This window comes from Erythrolamprus reginae, chromosome 7, assembly GCF_031021105.1.
Source record: "Erythrolamprus reginae isolate rEryReg1 chromosome 7, rEryReg1.hap1, whole genome shotgun sequence".
In the NCBI taxonomy this organism is placed as follows: domain Eukaryota; kingdom Metazoa; phylum Chordata; class Lepidosauria; order Squamata; family Dipsadidae; genus Erythrolamprus; species Erythrolamprus reginae.
In genome coordinates this window covers 6714256-6736751 of record NC_091956.1, presented here as the reverse complement: position 1 = coordinate 6736751, position 22496 = coordinate 6714256, and the positions used below count along the sequence as shown (strand labels likewise).

The 22496-nt window shown below is 41.0% G+C and overlaps 2 protein-coding genes across 2 annotated transcripts; one reads left to right on the top strand and one right to left on the bottom strand.

Moving 5' to 3' along the window:
- Positions 1 to 210: 210 nt before the first annotated feature.
- Positions 211 to 11074, bottom strand: JCHAIN (joining chain of multimeric IgA and IgM). Its single transcript, XM_070756901.1, has 4 exons — positions 10825 to 11074; positions 5830 to 5971; positions 4580 to 4660; positions 211 to 1680 (listed from the first exon to the last, which is right to left on the bottom strand). The coding sequence occupies exons 1-4, from the start codon at positions 10886 to 10888 to the stop codon at positions 1482 to 1484; spliced, it is 486 nt and encodes a 161-aa protein (XP_070613002.1). The 5' UTR covers positions 10889 to 11074; the 3' UTR covers positions 211 to 1481.
- An 8344-nt stretch (positions 11075 to 19418) lies between these two features.
- On the top strand, positions 19419 to 21142 carry UTP3 (UTP3 small subunit processome component). The gene has a single exon (XM_070756900.1). It carries the CDS (start codon positions 19579 to 19581, stop codon positions 21055 to 21057), a length of 1479 nt encoding a protein of 492 aa, XP_070613001.1. The 5' UTR covers positions 19419 to 19578; the 3' UTR covers positions 21058 to 21142.
- The last annotated feature ends 1354 nt before the right edge of the window (positions 21143 to 22496 follow it).

The following is a 22496-nucleotide window of genomic DNA, read 5'->3' as shown; positions in this document are numbered from 1 at the left end:
TTTGCTTTTTAATAAAGGGTTTTTAGTGACTTTTAAATTATTAGATTTGTTAAACTTTGTTTTATTGTTGTTGTGAGCTGCCCCGAGTCTACGGAGAGGGGTGGCATGCAAATCTAATAAATAATAATAAATGAATGAATGAATAAATGAATGAATGAATGAATAAATACTGTACTTAGAAAAGTTGAATTTCAATGAAACAGCCGTTGCTCTAATGAAATACTATTTTATTGATGGCATGCGACAAGTGGAAAGGGTAGCACAAAACGCAGATAGCAAGAGGAAAGCAACAGTTGTTTAAATTGGAAGAAATCAAAGAAATCTTCATACCGATGAAGAGATGGATGCATTTCAGAGCAACGTCTACACCAAAGATTTAGGGTGGCTATTCTCTTCACCCAAGGAGAAAGATCTAAGTACAGGGATTTTTAACCTGGGGGTCGGGACCCCTTTGTGGGTCGAACGACCATTTCATAGGGGTCACCTAAGACCATGGGAAAAGACAAATTTCCCCTGGTGTTAGGAACTAATGCTTCTATTCTGGCTCCTCAGAACATATTTTTACAATCCGACCAATCAGGTGTTTACATTTGGGGGGGGGGGGTGTTCCCTCTGACCTTCCTGCCAATCAGCTTAAAGCTCTGTTGGGAGAATTGACGCTAGACTTGTGGTTGGGGGTCACCACAACATGAGGAATTGTATTAAGGGACTGCGGCCTTAGAAAGGTTGAGAACTATTGTCTAAGTCAGTGTTTCCCAACCTTGGCAACTTGAAGATATTTGGACTTCAACTCCCAGAATCCCCTAACCAGTGAATGCTGGCTGGGGAATTCTGGGAATTGAAGTCCAAATATCTTCAAGTTGCCAAGGTTGGGAAACACTGGTCTAAGACAGTAACAATCCTCTGGAAGATTTTTGAGCAAGCCAGGCCAAACTACAATTCCCAGGATCCTTTGGGGAGAATATAATGTTCATTTGAGCTCTTCCTTCCCCTTCTTAACTGTAGGGCTATTTTTTAAAGTCCACGGATCAATTGAGATATCCAAAATAATAATAATAATAATAATAATTTATTAGATTTGTTTGCCGCCCCTCTCCGAGAACTCGGGGCGGCATACAAATCTAATAAATTATTATTATTATTATTATTATTATTATTATTATTATTATTATTATTATTAATGTTGTCGTTATTATTATTATTAATGTTGTTGTTGTTATTATTATTATTATTATTATTATTATTATTATTATGTTGGATATCTGAATTGATCCGTGGACTTTAAAAAATGGCAGGGAGAAAGGAAGGAAGGAGGGGCGGTGGTGGTCTTTGCACATTTAAAGGTTAAGGTACATAACTGCCTCCACACGCCCAACAAAATGAGATATGCAAAGCAATCGTGGGCCTAATAAGGTCGACAGACATTATCTGTGGTGTAGACATGCTCGTAACAACATTCAAGAAAACACAACGGTTGTAGTCTAATCCGAATAGCAGGATTCAGGGGTTAAGGCGGTCTGGATGGTGGACGTTTTACCCCGGTTGGAGAACAAGGCAGGCGCTGAGTAACACTTATTCCGGTCGTAGGTGTAACAGGGTTCGTCGGGATGACCGCATAAAGCATCCAAGCCAAACGTCACTCCCTTTTCGGTTCTCGGGGTCTCGTTACATTTCCCGCAGCTGGAACAAACGACGGGAAAGAAAAAGATTAAGCCCAGGCGATGAGAAATATCCCAGAAATATCAATGAAGACTTCCTGTCACAGCGAATATAATATACTAGTTGGGAGCATAGTTCCCTCTAAGCTGAGCAGTGAGCAATCGCTCACTTAAAAATCATCATCAACTCAGAGTTTTCCAAACCTGCCCAGAAGCTGAGAGGGAAAGAGTGAGAGGGAAGGAGAGAGAGAGGAAGAGAGGAAGAGAGAGAAACAGATAGAAAAAAGAGAGGAAGGAAAAGAGAAAGAAAAAGAATGGGAGTAAGGAAGAGAGAAAGAAAATCAAAATCTAGTTTGAAACTAGCTCAACTATTTAAGTGGCATTTTGATATTGATAGAGTTGCCCTATTATGAGCTCACTGTTATAGACACACAGGACAGTATTTTGTTTTGAAATTCTCTGAGACAAAACAGGGTGGGTTTTTTATTTGTTTGTTTGTTTGTTTGTTTATTATTTCTGTGCCGCCCAATCCCGAAGGGACTGCCGCTCAGACACTATACTTTTCCGCCCACCCCCCAAAAAAATTAGAGGGAACACTGGTTGGGAGCAAATATACCTTTGTATTTCCACTCAAAAATTAGTTTGATTAACAAAGAAGATAAAAACAAGGTTTTATCATGGTTAACATGGTTTCTTGATGGTAAAAGATATATTTAGGCATGGGTCCCCAAACTTTTTACACAGGGGGGGAAGAAGTCTGAAATTCATATATGTTTATGTTTTGTTTTTAATTTAATTTTGTTGTTTAATATTAGGATGTATTAATTTGTAGAATTGGATTCGAATTTTTGAACTATATAGAATTGCATAGGTAAAATGAATGGAAGATTCATAGGATAAATAAGGGGTTTATGATATGTACTGTATGGTTTTATGAGTTTGCATTATGAATTTTAAATGTACTTGGAAATGTAGTGGATTGATGAAAGTTAGTAATAGTAAATGCTAAGTGCCTGAAAAGTAATTGAGCTTGGAAATATTGAATGAAATTATAGAAAAGTAAATATGGAAATGTATTAATTGATGCATTGGTGTTCAGATAGATTTTCATAGTATTACTAGATTACTATAATACTATGATAAATATTTAAGAAATGAAGATTTTAAAGCATGGATTTATTAATAGTTGTGTTTTTAGTTTTGCTGGTTTTTTTTTAGTTTTAATAGGTTTTGTTTTATTATTAATTTCTCTTAATAAAAAAGAAGGGAATTTTTATTTATTTATTTATTATTTATTTATTCATTCATTCATTCATTCATTTATTTATTTATTTATTTTGGACTTCAATGCTGCCGCTCAGACACTATACTTTTCCGCCCACACCGGGAAAAAATTAGAGGGAACACTGCTGTCGCTCCAACGCAAACACCTCCCGCCAGCTAGCTGGTTTTTGAGTCCCAGCTGCGCATGCGCAGGGCGCATATAGGAGATGCATGTGCATTTGTGGAGAGAGTATGTATGCATGCGTGCGTGGGAGGGGTCGTGGGGAGCTCGTCTGCGCATTGCACTATGGGTTATAAGTGCAGGGAGGACTACTAGGCCCAAACCGGGGTTCAGAGGGGATGCGACGGACCCTCCTGGTGGCCCGCTTTTGCTCCCAGGAGCTACAGGAACCCTACTAGGACCAAAATGGGGCACAGTGGGTTGTGGTCCCCTGCAGTCTGTTGTTGCAACTAGGAGGCTGCAGAAGTAGAAGCGCATGTACAGGAAACAAAAGATCGTGGGGGGGGGGACGGGACGGACTGCACGGAAGCAAAAGATCTCTGAGTTCTGGCGTGCATGTCCACTTGCAAGATTTTGCTTCGTCTACGTGTGCAGAAGTAAAATCTCACTCGGACGTGCACACACCCACACCAGAAATAACCCCCGTCTGGGCTACAGGGTAGCCAGTGCTGGGCTACAAAGTGGAAGTAAAGAGACCGGCAATTTTTGCCGCCGGAAAGAGATTTCGGCTGCTGCACATGCGCAGCAACCGAATCTTGCTGCCGTGCCTAGAGTGACAGCTGCGGTAGGCTGCAAAAGCGGCCTGCCCCAGCTCTGGCCACGTGGCCTGCTGTTTGATCTCCCAGGCCACAGGAGAAATGCCTGTGGCACAGCAGAGCACAGAACAGGCTGCATGGCCAGAATTGGGTCCACCCGGCCTGCTCCCTGAGCCATGGCCCCTGCAGGAGCGAGGGGGAGCGGCACAGTGGGGGGAGCGAGGGGGAGCGGAGCGATGGGGGGAGCGAGGGGGAGCGAGGGGGAGCGGTGCGGCAGGGGGAGCGGCGTGGTGGGAGCTGGCAGCTCTTACCTTGTTTCCAATTTCTTGTCTCCAATTTCTGGGATTTTTTTGCTTCTGCTCATCCGCAGAAGCAAAATACCCCTGGAAATCGCACACACACTGGTCTTTGAGTGATATTTTGCCTCTGCGCATTCGCAGAAGCCAATTTGCACTCCAGGCATGGCTGCGATTGGTAGGCGTTCCCGAGGGTAGCCTACTAGACCCAAAACAGACCATGGAGGAGCGCGCGGGGCACGCATGGATCCGTGGGTGGTGGTGTGAACATAGGGCGCATACATGCATTGCATTTTTCCACCAAAATGTTAGCCATCCCTGTTATAGAATTTCCGAAGGTAATACGGTAATTTTGCCTTTTGGAGCAAAGACCTTTTGGGACATCAGGGACCTAGAGCAGTGTTTCCCAAGCTTGGCAACTTGAAGATATCTGGACTCCAACTCCCAGTATTCCCCAGCCAGCAAATGCTGGCTGGGGAATTCTGGGAGTTGAAGTCCAGATATCTTCAAGTTGACAAGGTTGGAAAACACTGACCTAGAGGACTTAGAATCTTCTCCACGGATAAAAATAAGAGAAACACTTACAGCTTGGGGATCTTGTAGACAAATTTGGTTCTCAAAGGTGACGTAGGATCAGAGATGTTTTCCCGGGCATTGAGGGGAACCCTGTAAAAAGGAAATTTTTAATAAAATGACTGCATGGACATGTACCTGCATGAAATACCTTACAAACCCTTTTGCCTCTCTTTTTGCAATGGGTTGAAAAACCAGAATAAATGATGTGGTTGGAATCAACAGACTTGGTGCTTGGTACGCCTGGGAAAAACAGTCACCCAACAGCGGTTTGAATGTCTTCTTCGACCAGTTGGTAAGGTTGCCGTCTCTAACTTGCTTCTGATCTTTCTCCCCAACTAACCTCAGATTGTGTCCCCTTGTTCTTGTGTTCACTTTCCTATTAAAAACACTTCCCTCCTGAACCTTATTTAACCTTTTAACATATTTAAATATTTTGATGGTGTCCCCCCTTTCCCTTCTGTCCTCCAGACTCTACAGATTGATGCTGCATATATAAATTTTATTATATAGATATTGATAATTGTAATAGAGAATGGTTTATTTTTCCTCCCCTTAAAGTATAAGTTTACCTATTATTCTGATTTTGTTTGTTGTTGTTATTTTTGTTTTGTTTTTTATTTTGTATTCCCTCCTGAACCCTATTTAACCATTTAACATATTTAAATGTTTTGATCATATCCCCCTTTCCCTTCTGTCCAGACTGAGTCCAAGAAGTCTGTCCTGATCAGTTCTATGCTTAAGACCTTCCACCATTTTTGTAGCCCATCTTTGGACCCATTCAATTTGATCCATATCTTTTTGTAGGTGAGGTCTCCAAAACTGGACACAGTATGATTCCAAATTTGGTCTCACCAGCGCTCTATACAGCGGGATCACAATCTCCCTCTTTCTGCTTGTTATACATCTAGCAATGCAGCCAAGCATTCTACTCTCTTTCCCTACCGCCTGACTGCACTGTTCACCCATTTTGAGTCTGTCAGAAATCACTACCCCTAAATCCTTCTCTTCTGATAAGTTTTATGCTTGAGACCTTCCACCATTTTTGTAGCCCATCTTTGGACCCGTTCAATTTTGTCAATATCTTTTTGTAGGTGAGGTCTCCAGAACTGAACACAGTCTTCCAAATGTGGTCTCACCAATGCTCTATATAGCGGGATCACAATCTCCCTCTTCCTGCTTCCATCTTTCTCCTTGCCTCCGTTCCTTTCTCCTTTCTTTTGAAAAAGCAAGATGTCGAGCGAAGAGAAAGCATTACTTACATGATACGTATGTTCCTCTCGAGAATTTTTTCTCCAGGATTCTCTTTATCCGGGACGTATTTTGATGTTATCTTTATACACTGGCACTTGTTGTCCACCAGAACTTTCTCTTCATCTTCCTCCTCCTCCTCATCCCAGTAAGCTTAAAACAAATTTATTTATTTATTTACTTACTTACTTACTTACTTACTTACTTACTTACTTACTTACTTACTTACTTACTTACTTACTTACTTATTTATTGGATTTGTATGCCGTCCCTCTCTGGAGACTCGGAGCAGCTAACAGCAATAATAAGACAGCGTACAATAATAATCCAATAATAAAAACGATTAAAAACCCATTAATATAAAAACCAAACATACATACAGACACACCATGCATAAAATTGTAAAGGCCTAGGGGGAAAGAGTATCTCAATTCCCCCATGCCTGGCGGCAGAGGTGGGTTTTAAGTAGCTTACGAAAGGCAAGGAGGGTGGGGGCAATTCTAATCTCTATGGGGAGTTGGTTCCAGAGGGCTGGGGCCACCACAGAGAAGGCTCTTCCCCTGGGTCCCGCCAAGCAGCATTGTTTAGTTCACCGGACCCGGAGAAGACCAACTCTGTGGGACCTAACAAATAAAGGTAATCGAGTTGGAAAACTAGTCAAGGAGAGAAGCAACTTAAAACCAAGGAAAAATTTCTTGGCAGTATGGAACAATGAATCAATGGAACGTCTTCACTCCAGAAGTTGTGAGTGCTCCAACACTGGAGGTTTTTAAGAAGAGATTGGGCCACCATTTGAGCACGGGGTTGGACTAGAAGACCTCCAAGGTCCCCTTCCAATGTTGTCATTCTGTTATTCAAATGAAATACATCAATAAGACCATAAGAAATACAGTAATATTATTTAATACCTTTCAATCCAGGGTTTGATTTTAATCAGGTGTGTCCAACAGTTTATTTGTTTGTTTTATTTTTTTGTTTTGTCAAGCACGTATTGGTTGTATGCAAAGATATAACAATGTTTATATAGAATTATACTAGTAAGAGAGAATTATTAGAATGGGAAATAAGGCACTTATGCACGCCCTTTATTAACCTCTTAGAAATTGGGAAAGGTCAACAGTGGATAGTCTAAGGCAGGGGTAGGCAAAGTTGGCTCTTCTACGACATGTGGACTTCAACTCCCAGAATTCCTGAGCCAATCATGCTAGCTCAGGAATTCTGGGAGTTGAAGTCCACATGTCATAGAAGAACCAACTTACCGTTGGTCTAAGGGTAAAGTTTCGGGGGTTAGGTGATAATACTACAGAGTCAGGTAGTGAGTTCCATGCATCAACTACTCAGTTACTAAAGTAGTATTTCCTGCAGTCGAGTTTGGAGTGTTTACTTTAAGTTTGTATCTGTTGTGTGCTTGTGTGTTGTTGTGGTTGAAGCTGAAGTCGTCGTTGACAGGAAGGACGTTGTAGCAGATGATTTTATGGGCTATGCTTAAGTCATGTGTAAGGCAGCGTATTTCTAAGCTTTCTAAACCTAGGATTGTTAGTCTAGTTGTGTAGACTTACAATCAGTGATGGGCTACCAAAGGTTCTACTACCACACTGTGGGTGTGGCTTATGCATTTTGTTCCAACATCTTTCAGTACAAATTAGGTGCCCTTGGGTGGAGCTCCATTTTCGCTACTTCACTGCGTTCGCCCCCATCCGGGCAGTAGCCCACCCCTCCTTATAATCCTAGTTAGGAGACATCAAACAAAACCGTTATGAGACATCAAGGCTGGCTGAAAGAAAAGTTGGACTATTAATAATTTTGAGAAATGCACCTGAAAAGGGCCGGTAGCTAAATTTAGGATAAGTGCAAAGGAAACCGAAACCTCGAGCCTTTTCAAGGTGCATTTTTCAGACCTCAGGCAGAATTTTGCAAGGTAATATTTAGATAACAAAACGGGTACTTGAAATTAGCTGATTCATCTGAGTGTGTGTTTGTGTGTGTGTGTGAAGACATGAAGGAGGCACAATTGGGAAAAAAAAAAGCCCCATCTCCATCGTTGTCCAGATAGGTCAGTCAAAGGCTGGACTTCTTAAAGCTTTTATTTTTTTCTTTCTCTCTCTCTGATTGACAAGTCTGTTTGGAACCCATATCGCATCTCAGACGTTAACACCCTTGAAAATGTCCAAAGATACTTCACCAGAAGAGCCCTTCACTCCTCCACTCGAAATAGAAGACCCTACGAGAGTAGACTTTCAATCCTGGGCCTAGAAAGTTTAGAACTAAGAGGCCTTAAACAAGATCTAAGTATTGCCCACAAGACCATATGCTGCAACGTCCTGCCTGTCGATGACTACTTCAGCTTCAACCACAACAACACAAGAGCACACAACAGATTTAAACTTAATATTAACCGCTCCAAATTATGACTTCAGTAACCGAGTTGTCGAAGCGTGGAACTCATTACCGGACTCCATAGTGTCATCCCCAAACCCCCAACACTTTACCCTTAGATTATCTATGGTTGACCTCTCCAGATTCCTAAGAGGTCAGTAAGGGGCGAGTACAAGTGCACTAGAGTGCCTTCCGTCCCCTGTCCTATTGTCCTATATCTCCTATACCTTTCTTCTATTCCTATATCTCTTCTTCTATTCTTTCATTAATATGTTCTATTACTATATCTTCTTTTCTATTCTTTCATAGATATGTTTTACTATGAGTATCTCCTCTATAACCTTCATCATGTATTTTACTATGTGTATATATATATATCTATACCCAGTAAAACCCTCATTGTGTATTGGACAAAATAAATAAATAAATAAAAATAAATAAAGTCTGTTGTGTGTATAGGTATGGATTCTTTCATCTTGTCATCTTTCCCACCCACCCCCAAGATCATTAACATCTGTTGGATTTTCCCCTTGGAGATAACACAATGGGGAAAACCTTCAACTTGTGGAGTTTTTATTAATAATAAATTACTGGCATGTTTTAAAAATGAAAAAAAAATGAATAAATAAAGCTTTCTTTTTTAGTGTTAAATTCTGTCTCCCCTTATCGCTTTGAATCAGGATAGGGGCGGCATACAAATCTAATTAATAATAATAATAATAATAATAATAATAATAATAATAATAATAATAATAATAATAATAATAATAATATAAGGAATTTCTTGCTTTTGAGAAACCGGCAAGACTTTTTACATGTAAGAAATATTGAAGTGTTCATTTTTATTGAATTAGACGTATTTAATGACTATATTTGTATGTGTACCTTCTTCCTCCCATTACTTTCAAATCAGGATAAAATAATTTATTTTATTCCAGCGTTTCTTGCTTTTAACAAATAGACGTTATTAATCCCCCCCCCCCATTGGATAAATAAGCATTTGATGCCAACATTTCTTACTTTTTTAAAAGCAGTAAAACTTTTCAAAATAGAAAAAATACTGGAATGCTGAATTAGTTGATAAATATTTTTATGTGAATCCTTTCCCCCATCACTTTCAAATCATGATAAAATACCGGTAAGTTATTTTATTCCAGAATTTCTCACTTTTAACAAGTTGCCATTATCATCTCAATATCACTTTAAAGTAGGGAAAAATAAGTGTTTTATTCAAGCATTTCTTAATTTGATGAATAATCTTTATTGTGCTATGTGGGTAATGCAAAATAAAGCTTTACAGCCGAAACAATAAACTCTAAGATTATAGAAGGTTTTTACAAATAGAGCAATTTTAATTCTCTATCTATCTATCTATCTATCTATCTATCTATCTATCTATCTATCTATCTACCTACCTACCTACCTACCTACCTACCTACCTACGCCTGTCTGTCTGTCTGTCTGTCTATCCATCCATCCATCCATCCATCCATCCATCTAATACCTGTCTTCCATTTATCTATTAGCTGACTATCTAATACCTATCATCCATGTATCTGTCTGTCTGTCTGTCCATCCGTCCATCCATCCATCTATTTATCTAATGCCATCTATTTAAGGGGCGGACATAAGTGCACTGATGTGCCTTTCGTCCCCTGTCCAATTGTCTTTTCTTTCTTTCACCTATCATATATATTCTCTTCCTTTCATATGTCCTCTCCTCTAAATTCACTTTTACCCTTATATATATATTACCACATGTCTATTTTCTTCCTATGTATTTGTGTATTGGACAAATAAATAAATAAATAAATAAAATAAAATAAAATAAAATAGATAAATAGCAATTTTATATCTCTATCTATCATATATGTATCTATCTATGTATCTAACTATGTATCTATGTATCTATGTATCTATGTATCTATCTATCTATCTATCTATCTATCTATCTCCCTCTCTCTCTCTCTATCTATCTATCTAATATCTATCTATCATCTATCTATCTATCTATCTATCTATCTATCATCTACCTACCTACCTACCTACCTACATCTATCTATCTATCTCTCTCTTTCTCTCTCTCTCTATCTAATATCTATCTATCATCTATCTATCTATCTATCTATCTATCTATCTATCTATTATCTATCTATCTATCTATCTATCTACCTACCTACCTACCTACCTACATCTATCTATCTATCTACCTATCTATCTACACTCCTTATATGATAATACAATAGGAAAAAGATACCCACACTTACTTTTACCAAATTACTGTTTAAAAATCCCCTATAAACCACATCAAGAGATGAATGTATCAGATCAAACAATGCTTGTATGTGGGTGTGCGCACTTACATATTGCACACACATCCCTAGCTTACAGTATGTTAAACCGTCCAGCAAAATATATTAAGCCTCCTACACCAGGATTATTTATTTATTTATTTATTCATTCATTCATTCATTCATTCATTCATTCATTCATTCATTTATTTATTTTTTTAAAAAACCTCTCCTCGGATAATTATTAACGGATGGGCATGGCAGTTAAAACAATAGGCATTTTTCCCGCTGATTGCATGAGTAATTCTGCAGAGATTTCTCTCGGTCAATTTCACTTACCCGTCACCAGAATTATGCTGCAAAAAACGATCCCAATCCCATAGATCATCCAAGAAGTCTTCATCTCCTCAACAAGGAAGGTGTGTGTGGAAGTGTTGCACACCACTTTTTTTTCCCCCTCCCTGAAAGATCAAAGCTGATTACAGTTGAGGCACGGAAGGCTGTGACCAGACCTTGTGAAAACACAAGCGATTGTCGGTTTACTAATCGAAGGGGAAACCTCCCCTTTCTTTGAAAGTTAGACTAGACAGTGTTTTCTCTTCCCCATTTTATTAAGGGTTTTACTCATATCGATAGTAGTTTGTTCATTGAGAGCGACACACATAGTATAAATAGAAAATATACATCATAAATGGGCAAGTAGTGGTGCTGTGCGACAGTGTTTTTCAAACTTGGCAACTCTAAGGGTTTTTTTTAATTTTATTTATTTGTTTGTTTATTTGTTTGTTTGTTTGTTTGTTTACTTACTTACTTACTTACTTATTCCAATACACAATAATACACAATGAAGGTTATTTATTTATTTATTTATTTATCTATCTATCTATCTATCTATCTATCTATCTATCTATCTATCTATCTATTTATTGGATTTGTATGCCGCCCCTCTCCGCAGACTCGGGGCGGCTAACAACAGTCATAAAACAGCATATAATAATAATCCAATACTAAAAACAGTTAAAAACCCATTATTATAAAAACCAAACATACATACATACATACCATGCATAAAATTGTAAAGGCCTAGTGGGAAAGAGTATCTCAGTTCCCCCATGCCTGGCAGCAGAGGTGGGTTTTAAGAAGCTTACGAAAGACAAGGAGGGTGGGGGCAATTCTAATCTCTGGGGGGAGTTGGTTCCAGAGGGCCGGGGCCGCCACAGAGAAGGCTCTTCCCCTGGGTCCCGCCAAGCGACATTGTTTAGTTGACGGGACCAGGAGTAGACCCACTCTGTGGCACCTAACTGGTTGCTGGGATTCGTGCAGCAGAAGGTGGTTTTAGGGCTTTATAGAGAACACCTTCGAGGAAATAGAATTAGAGAAAGAAACAATCTGAGATTAGTTGGGGGAAAGATCAGAAACAATTTGAGAAAATATTATTTGACTGAAAGAGTAGTAGATGCTTGGAACAAACTTCCAGCAAAGGTGGCTGGTAAATCCACAGTAACTGAATTGAAACATGCCTGGGATAAACATAGATCCATCCTAAGATAATATAGAGGAAATAGTATAAGGGCAGACTAGATGGACCAGGAGGTCTTTTTCTGCCATCAATCTTCTATGTGTTCCATGTATTTTTCAAACTTGGCAACTGTAAGTTATGTGGCCTTCAAATCCCAGAATTCTGGGGTTTGAAGACCACACAACATACACTTGAAATTCACACCTCTTAGAGTTGCTAAGTTTGAAAAACACTTCTGCCACCAGTGCGCTGTGTGCAAAGCTTTGGGTCTCTGGCGTGTGTGTGCTTATGTGCCCCAATGAGGTTTTGCTTCCGCGCATGTGCAAAAGCAAAAAATTGCCAAAATCTCTCTCACACACATGTGTCCCCTCCAGTTTTACTACGGGTGTGGTTTCATTATTCGAACCAGTAGGAACCTGGTACTGTTTGGAATGCAACAAATTAATGTTGCCCAATACTACAATACAACTGGAAATTTAATATTTTCTGGAATAGATATTACAACCTTAAAGGTCACTAGGGCATAAATAGTATGTGGCACATAATTAGATTTAGATAGTTTTTAGCTAATATAAAAAGACACCATTTCCAGTGGGATAGTTAATAATGCCTGTTTTTTAAAAAATATTAGATTTGCTACATTGTCATATTGTTATTATTATTGTTGTGAGCCGCCCCAAGTCTGCGGAGAGGGGCGGCATACAAATCTAATAAATTATTATTAATTATTATTACTATTAATTCCCCAAACCGCCAATTTGGCAATGACCTAAGTGCTAAAGCCCACTGCAACAATATCGCCAAAAAGTCTTCTAGAGTTGTTAACCTGATCCTACATAGCTTCTGCTCTGACAATCTCACACTACTCACAAGAGCCTACAAAACTTTTGCCAGACCCATCCTTGAATACAGCTCATCTGTCTGGAACCCATACCACATCTCGGACATCAACACCCTTGAAAACATCCAAAGATATTTCACCAGAAGAGCCCTTCACTCCTCCACTCGAAACAGAATACCCTACGAAAATAGACTAACAATCCTGGGTCTAGAAAGTTTAGAACTACGACGCCTAAAACACAATTTGAGTATTGCCCACAAGATCATATGCTGCAACGTCCTACCGGTCAATGACTACTTCAGCTTCAACTGCAACAACACAAGAGCACGCAACAGATTCAAACTTAATATTAACCGCTACAAACTTGACTATAAAAAATATGACTTTAACAATCGAGTTGTCGAAGCGTGGAACTCATTACCAGACGCAATAGTGTCAACCCCTAACCCCCAACATTTCTCCCTTAGACTATCCACGGTTGACCTCTCCAGGTTCCTAAGAGGTCAGTAAGGGGCGTACATAAGTGCACTAGTGTGCCTTTTGTCCCCTGTCCAATTGTCTTTCCTTTATCTCATATATCATATATATTTTCTCATATATATTTATCTCATATATCATATATATTTTCTTCCTTTCATATATCTTCTCCTCTATTTTTATATTTTTTTAAATATATATTACCTCATGTCTATTCTCTTCTATATGTATTGTGTATTGGACAAAATAAATAAATACCGCAGTCAGGCGGTAGGGAAAGCAAGTAGGATGCTTGACTGCATAGCTAGAGGTATAACAAGCAGGAAGAGGGAGATTATGATCCCGCTATATAGAGCGCTGGTGAGACCACATTTGGAATAGTGTGTTCAGTTCTGGAGACCTCACCTACAAAAGGATATTGACAAAATTGAACGGGTCCAAAGACGGGCTACAAGAATGGTGGAAGGTCTTAAGCATAAAACGTATCAGGAAAGACTTCATGAACTCCATCTGTATAGTCTGGAGGACAGAAGGAAAAGGGGGGACATGATCAAAACATTTAAATATGTTAAAGGGTTAAATAAGGTCCAGGGGGGAAGTGTTTTTAATAGGAAAGTGAACACAAGAACAAGGGGGCACAATCTGAAGTTAGTTGGGGGAAAGATCAAAAGCAACATGAGAAAATATGATTTGACTGAAAGAGTAGTAGATCCTTGGAACAAACTTCCAGCAGATGTGGATGGTAAATCCACAGTAACTGAATTTAAACATGCCTGGGATAAACATATATCCATCCTAAGATAAAATACAGGAAATAGTATAAGGGCAGACTAGATGGACCATGAGGTCTTTTTCTGCCGTCAGACTTCTATGTTTCTATGTTTCTAAATAAATAAAAATAAATAGTTCTGTGATTTCCCTGTTTTCCAGGTTTGCTGGACACCCTGTATAAAGTATACATACCCAATCTCTCTCTCTCTCTCTCTCTCTCTCTCTCTCTCTCTCTCTCTCTCTCTCTGTAGCAGAAGAGACATAAAAATCATAAAAATCAACATAAAAATTGAATAAATAAATAAAAATGGTGGGGAGAAAAAGAAGGCAGCTACATGGGAACTGTGACCACAAACAAAGGCAGCAATGACACAGATATTCTTGCATTGACTAGCAAATGCACATGCATGATGTGGTGAGGAGGCAGTGGTTTTATTTTTATTAGAATCAATCGGTGCAGGCTGTCCAAGGCAGTAATTTTTACCTCGATTTCAAGCCGCCTTTTTCAGTCCTTCAGCTGTGGGGTTCTGCCCTTAACTGCCTTCAAACACTCGTTAAAAAACATCCACCTTCTGACCACAGCTTGATTTCTAAAGAATAAAAGTTTCAGTTCCTTTGTTGGTTCGGCAACCGAAAAGATGGGCTATTGTGCCGAGGACGCCCCCCAATTGAATTTTCAAACCAAGACTTTGCAGTAATATATTATTAGCATCAGGTGGGATGTGTAAGTCTCTTCTTCAGAAAATCCCAGCTACCCACTAGTACCCACAACCAGTGTTCTCTCTAAGTTGAGCAGTGAGCAATCGCTCACTTAAAAATCATCATCAACTCAGAGTTTTCCAAACCTGCCCAGAAGCCGAGAGGGAAAGAGTGAGAGGGAAGGAGAGAGAGAGGAAGAGAGAGAAGCAGATAGAAAAAAGAGAGGAAGGAAAAAAGAAAGAAAAAGAATGGGAGTAAGGAAGAGAGAAAGAAAATCAAAATCTAGTTTGAAACTAGCTCAACTATTTCAGTGGCATTTTGATATTGATAGAGTTGCCCTATTATGAGCTCACTGTTATAGACACACAGTACAGTATTTTATTTTGAAATTCTCTGAGGCAAGACAGGGTGGGTTTTTAATTTGTTTGTTTGTTTGTTTATTATTTATTTCTGTGCCGCCCAGTCCCGAAGGGAATGCCGCTCAGACACTATACTTTTCCGCTCCCCCCACAAAATTAGAGGGAACACTGCCCACAACTAGTTCCAAAATACAGTGGTACCTCTACCTAAGAACGCCTCTACTTAAGAACTTTTCCAGATAAGAACCGGGTGTTCAAGATTTTTTTGCCTCTTCTTAAGAACCATTTTCTACTTAAGAACCCCAGGAAATTTGAGAGCGGCACGAAGGCCCAGCCAGTTTCCTGCCATTCCCCCTTTAATCCCGGCCATCTTGGGCTTTTCTGGGCTGCCAGAAGAGCCTTTTGGTGGCGCTTAAGGAGGCTTTGGCAGCCCAGAGCAAACAGAGTGTTTCCCTTTCTCTGGATGCTTGGAGAGAGAATAAACCTCTGCCAGCACCCAGAGAAAAGAAACACTCCCTTCACTCTGGGCAGTGACTGTCCTCCTCCTCTTCTTCCTCTTCCTCCTCCCACCCAAATTCCGAGCTTTTATTTCTTTCCTAATGGGTTTGCACGCATTATTTGCTTTTACATTGATTCCTATGGGAAAACTTTGATTGATTGTTCTGTTGGAAAGTTCCTCCTTGTTTCTAGGTTGAATCTCTCCTTGTTCAGTTTCTATCCATTGTTCCTTGTCTGGCCTTCAGGTGCTTTGGGAAACAGCCTGACCCCCTCCTCTTTGTGGCAGCCCCTCAAATACTAGAAGACTGCTATCATGTCCCCCCTGGTCCTTCTCTTCTCTAGACTAGTCATGACCAGTTCCTGCATCGTATGTTTTAGCCTCCAGTCCCCTAATCCTCCTGGTTGCTGTTCTCTTCATTATTTCTAAAGTCTCAAGAACATAAGAACCTAAGAAGAGCCATGCTGAATCGGGCCAAAGCCCATCAAGTCCAGCATTCTGTGTCACACAGTGGCCCACCAATTGTCCATGGGGATCTTGAGCAGAAAGAGAAGGCAAAACCCTCCCTTTCCCTTGACCCCCAACAAATGGTACCCAAGGGAACCTTGCCTGCCTCAACCAACATAGAGGCGGCACATGGACATCCGTTTCAATAACCACCGATACACTTGGCATCCAAGAATCTGTCTAATCCTGCCTTGAAGCTATCCAGGCTGACAGCTGTCACAACCTCTTCTGGAAGTGAATTCCATAAACCAACGACCCTCTGGGTGAAAAAATATTTCCCTTAATTTGTCCTCGCTTTCTTACCTATGAGCTTTAGGGAGTGCCCCCTTGTCCTAGTACTGTGTGATAGAGAAAAGAATTTTTCTGTATCCACCTTGTCTATCCCATGCATGATTTTATACACTTCGATCAAGTCACCCCTTAAACGCCGCCGTTCAAGGCTGAAGAGACCAAGGCGTTGCAACCTGGTTTCATAAGGGAGGTGCTCCATTTCCTTGATCATACTTTTTGCCCTTTTTTGCACCTTTTCCAGTTCCATCATATCCTTCTCGAGGTGAGGTGACCAGAACTGTACACAGTACTCCAAGAGTGGTCTCACCATCTATTTGTACAGAGGCAATACAACATTTACTGACTTATTTTCAATTCCCTTCTTAATCATGCCAAGCATGGAGTTTGCTTTTTTTAGTGCTTCTGCGCACTGGGTTGACATCTTCATTGAGCTGTCCACCAAAATCCCAAGATCCCTTTCTTGGGTTGTGTCAGAAAGCTTGGTCCCCATCAGTTGGTAGGTATACAGTAATTGGGGTTCTTTGCGCCGAACACATCTTTTTTATAGTGTGGTGACCATATAGCGTGTATGTAGTGCTCTAACTGTGTCTACTTCAATTAAAGCTACTTTATTTTACTTTTATAATCAGATATTTCAGTGTCAAAAATAATGCTACCGCCACGTAACCTCTCCCTCCCTCATTTCTGCCTCCATACAACCATGATAAAACTGCCACGTGGGAATTATTTTACACAGTGCCTCTTTTCAATCAACAAAGTGCAGAAATGAGAGCGGGGGCGGGAGGAAGAGAGAAGAACAATGAGATTACTCCAAGAGTTGTTGTGGTGGAAAAAGAATGCATCTGATACCCACAAAGTGATATATTAGGCCCAACCCTGGAACCATTGTATGCAAACAATCCAGGTGGCAGTTTATTTTTAAGAAAACCACAAAACAGGTGCAGCTGCTATAATTGAGGAGCCTTTAAGAGTAAAATAAGACAGGTTTAATAATTAGGATAAAGCCCGAATGCTGTTTAATAAGAAAACCATTGTATACGCACGAAGTTGGAAAACTGATTACATCCTGACTACGTTGATGGTTGACAATTTTTTAAAAAAATGTGCAAAAATGAGTAATTTGTCAATGGAAATGCATGATAAAGATGAACCAGACTTCTACGAAGCATGGGATAAATGGTATAACTGATTAAAACAAAAGAAATACCAAAATGTATTATAAGACAGATGCATAAATGAAGAAATTATGTAGAATCTTGCATCCTTCCTTTCTACGTACTTCTTGTGTATATAACTAGATAGATATATGTAAGTAAAACAAATGAAATAAGTTGTTGAAAATGAAACAAGTGCTACCAGTTTGCGTGCTGACATGGGATGAAACAGGAGACCACACCGCTGGTAGATGGTATACAGTAAGACCTCACCTATCGCTGGTGTTACGTTCCAGACCCGGCCGCGATAGGTGAAATCCGCGATGGGGAATTTATCGACTGATAGTACTTATTTAAGTATTTATATTGTAATTGTTTGGTAAGTTTTCATTGTTTTAAGTGTTTATAAACCCTGCCCACACAGTATTTATTTTAGATACAGTATTTAAATACAGTATTTACAATTTTAGATATATATTTTTTGAAAAACCTGCTGATCGAGTTCCGTGGGCTGTTTAAATCTGCCGATCGACTTCCTCAGAAACCCGCGAACCAGCGAAGATCCACGAATGATTTTTCTCATTAATATTTCTTGAAAACCCGCGATGAAGTGAAGCCGCAGTAGGTGAAGCGCGGTATAGCGAGGGACTACTGTATACTAATAGGTGGTAAATAGATGGATGGATGATAAAGATTGATAGGTAGATGTTAGATAGATAGATAGATAGATAGATAGATAGATAGATAGATAGATAGATAGATAGATAGATAGATATAGTAGATAAGTAGGTAGATTGATATGGTAGGTACATAGGTAGGCATGGCTAGCTGATGATGCCAAAATAAGGCCAAAATAGATCTATCCTAGTCTCCCTTAATTTTCAAATTCAGCTTAAACATGTGACACACACACACACACACACACACACACACACACACACACACATATATATATAGAGACAGGCAGATAGACTGGCAAATAGATATGTAAAATATGGTAGGTAGGTAGGTAGGTAGATATGGTAGGTAGGTAGGTGATTGACAGATAAGAGATGGTAGGTAGGTAGATGGATGATAGATATCGATAGATATGGTAGATAGGTAGATGATTGACAGATAGATTACAGATGGTAGGCAGGTAGTTAGATGATAGAACATAAATGATAGGATGCTTGACAAGATGATAGGTAGATGGTAGGTAATGATAAACAGATGATAGGTAGGTAGGTACATAGGTGGATGGTAGGTAGACAGCTAAAAGGTAAATTTATTTATTTATTTATTTTATTTATTTATTTTGTCCAATACACAATGAGGGTTTTAGTGGGTATATATCTATATACACATAGTAAAATACATGGTAGGTAATGATAAATAGATAATTAAATCACTGGAGAAGAGCCTAACGCTAGGAACGATTGAGGGCAAAGGAAGAATGGGACGACAGAGAATGAGGTGGCTAGATGGAGTCATTGAAGCAGTCGGTGTGAGCTTAAATGGACTCCAGAGGATGGTAGAAGACAGAAACAAGCTCCACTCTCTACACCAGGGGTACAACCTTGGCGACTTGAAGACTTGTGGACTTCAACTCCCAGAGTTCCTCAGACAGCTTTGCCTTCCTGCCTGAGGAGCTTTGCTGGCTGAGGAACTCTGGGCATTGAAGTCCACAAGTCTTCAAGTCGTCGAAGTCGGAGACCCCTGCTCTATAGTCCTTTTTCCCAACAGAGCGCCCCAAGCTCTCCAGAACCGGAAACTCAGCTGCCGGAAGCGAAGCCCTCGGAAGGAAAAACCAAGCTTGCGTAAGGAACAGAGGCACGACAAGTACAAGAAGACGTCAGCCCCCCCCTTTTTTTTCTTTCCCGGAAACCGGAAGCGGGCTCCCAGTCAACCTCAACTTCGACCCGGAAGTCGTCTCTCGAGTGGCGTGCCTGTGTCCGTCTCGTGTCCCGCCAGGTTATTTGAAGCCTTCGGCGACCGTCATGGGGAAGGCCCGCCGGAGAATCCCGCCGGCTTTGCGGGCCTCGGCCCAGCGCGAAGAGAAGCTGGAGGAGCCGGAGCCGGGGGAAGAGCCGCTCGTGACGGAGGAGGCGGACGACTTCCACGAGCGGCGGCTGGAGGAGGCGGTGCTGGCGGCTTTGGGCAGCGAGGAGGAAGAGGAGGAGGAGGAAGATGTAGAAGAAGTGCTGGGCCTGCACCTGTCCGAGAACAGCGAGTCTGAGGAAGATGGCGACGCGGGGCCTGGGGGTGAGGAGGAGGATGAGGAGGACGATGAGCCTCTGGACATGGACAGCGACCTGGAAGAGCAGCGGGGCGAAGGCAGGTGGGGCTCAGGCCTCCCCAATGAGCTGGCTTGGGGCCAGAGGAAGAAGCTCTACTATGGCACGGACTACGAGGGGGCGGCTCGCCGTCCCAAAGCCCCCAAGAAGAGCAAGGAAGAAGTGGAGGCGGAGGAGCTGGAAGAAGAGGCCGAAGCTCAGGCCATTCAGAAGAGGATGGCGGAGAACCTGGGCGAGGAAGACTACGGCTTGGATCTCCTTCAGGCTTACACCAGGGCAGCTGAGCTGACCGGCGGGAAAGAATCCGGGCAGAAAATTGCCAAGGACTTGGCGTCCCTCTCTAAAAAAGAACAGCTGAAATTGCTGAGGAAGGAATCTCCCGAACTGCTGGAGCTGATTCAGGATTTTGAAGCCAAAGTCCTGGAGCTCAGAGATGAGCTGGAGCCCCTCGTGCAAATGATTCGGGACGGAGTCATCCCAGAGGGAAAAGGGAGCCAGTATTTGCAAACCAAGTACCACCTTTATCTGAACTACTGCTGCAACATCAGTTTTTACTTGGTGCTGAAAGCGAAAAGGATCCCAATCCATGGCCATCCCGTTATCGAAAGGCTTGTCACTTACAGGAACTTGATCAATGACTTAGCGGTGGTGGACCAAAAACTGTTGCCAGAAGTTCGTCTCCTTCTCAAGGAATTCCATAGCAGTGAGACCGATGGGGTGGAAAGTAGGAAGAAGCCCCTGCTGTCTGTTAGAAAAACGGTTACTAAAAGGAAAACGAAACATCCAAACTCTGCTAGCCTTGAGGCTGAGGATGAACTCGCAGACGATTCTGATTTTGATGAACAAGCTGCATTGGATTTTTACAAGGAAATGGAAGAGAAGATCATGCTTAAGAAGAAGAGGAAACAAGAAGAGAAAGAAGGCACAAGTTGTCCCGTCATTGAGGAGGAAGAATTGGACCAAAAGAGAGGAGCAACGTACCAGATGTTGAAAAATAAAGGCCTTACGCCTAGAAGAAAGAAGATTGATCGCAACCCAAGAGTCAAACATCGCGAGAAATTCAGAAAAGCCAAGATCCGTAGAAGGGGGCAAGTTCGCGAATTCCGAAGAGAAACACAAAAATACGCAGGCGAATTGTCTGGTATCCGTGCTGGAGTTAAGAAAAGTATTAAGCTCAAGTGATCCATGGTCTTCCTTTTTTGCACCTCTCTCTTTTTATCTGCAGATAGTGGACCTGGACTTAATAAATCTTTTTTGAGAATTATAACGTGTATTATCTTTAATTAATAGTTCTCATTTCCAGGGTTGTATCCATTACAAGCTGTTGACTTAATATATACAGATAGTTTTCAGGTTACCATTTGTTCACTGACAATTTGAAGGTAACAACAGCACTGGAAAATGTTGCCAAGGGTCTGAATTTTGATGATGTGATTATGGGGATGCTGCAACTATTCAGAGGGGGGTTGCTCCCAGTTTGGACCAGTTCGTTGCTCACTGAACTAGGAGCAATCGCTGGTTGGCCACGCCCCTGAACCGGCTTTAATGGCGCCATAGATGCCGCCATCTTGTTTTTTGCTTCGCACACGCAGAAGCTGTTTATGGCTCCAGAGTATGCACACAAGCTTGGGTTTGGCACTGCGCATGCATGTGCACCCACGTGGGTGGCGGGGTGGGAGGAAGCGAACTAGTGGCAAAGTAAGTTTAGAACCCACCCCCTGCAACAGTTATATGATAACCTATCGCCATTGCCGTATCCCCATGGTCACATGATCAAAATCCAGACACTTAGCAACTGCGTCATATTTATAACACATTGTAGTGTCCCAGGTCATGATCACTTTTTGGATAGCAAAGTCCAAAATCTTTGGACTTTGGACAGGCTAGCAAAGTCAGAGGGGTTGCCAGGTTCACTTAACCATGTTACATCCCTGACAGTTGTGGCAATAAAGGTCAAAAATCACTTAACAACTCTTGCTGACCAGAGATTTGGGGCTCATTAATAAGTCGTAAATTGAGGAGTATCCATAGAGCTTAAATAACCACTAGCAGAGGCACCTCTTCAATCATGGTTCATTTGGTTCCTTCCCTTGACCATTTATATTATTTCTGGACTAGAATGTGGCAGGACATAGCAGTGAAGAAGAGGGGAGGTAGATGACAATATATCTGGGAGATACACAGAGTGTTGTCTACTTGGTGTACCACAGAATTCAACTACAGGTAGTTCTCGACTTAACAAAAGTTTGTTTAGTAACCGTTCCAAGTTACAACGGTGCTGGGAAAAAACACTGACGGCCTTTTTTCACAGTTACAAACTTGGTAGCCAGCCCCATGATCAAATTCAGATGCTCGTCCAATGGTTCATATTTATGACCTTTGCTGTGTCTTAAGGCCACGTGATCCCCTTTTGTGACCTGACTTGCAAAACTCAGTTGGAGAAGCCAGGTTCGCTTAACCAAGTTGCTAACTTATCAACACTTCACAACTCTGAGTCCTCGGAGAGGGGAGGCATACAAATCTAATAAATTATTATTATTAACTGAGTCAAGTAAGGTCGTAAAATGGGGAAAACTCGCTTAACAAATGTCTCACTTAACCACAGGAGTTTGGGGCTCAAT

Bases quoted from the DNA above. Each gene is read 5' to 3' on its own strand.
- JCHAIN (XM_070756901.1), bottom strand. From the start codon at position 10,888: ATGAAGACTTCTTGGATGATCTATGGGATTGGGATCGTTTTTTGCAGC. The intron at 5,972-10,824 runs GTAAGTGAAATT...ATTTGTTTTAAG, and splicing joins CAGCATAATTCTGGTGACGG to CTTACTGGGATGAGGAGGAG. The intron at 4,661-5,829 runs GTAAGTAATGCT...TCCTTTTTACAG, and splicing joins GAGAGGAACATACGTATCAT to GGTTCCCCTCAATGCCCGGG.
- UTP3 (XM_070756900.1), top strand. From the start codon at position 19,579: ATGGGGAAGGCCCGCCGGAGAATCCCGCCGGCTTTGCGGGCCTCGGCC.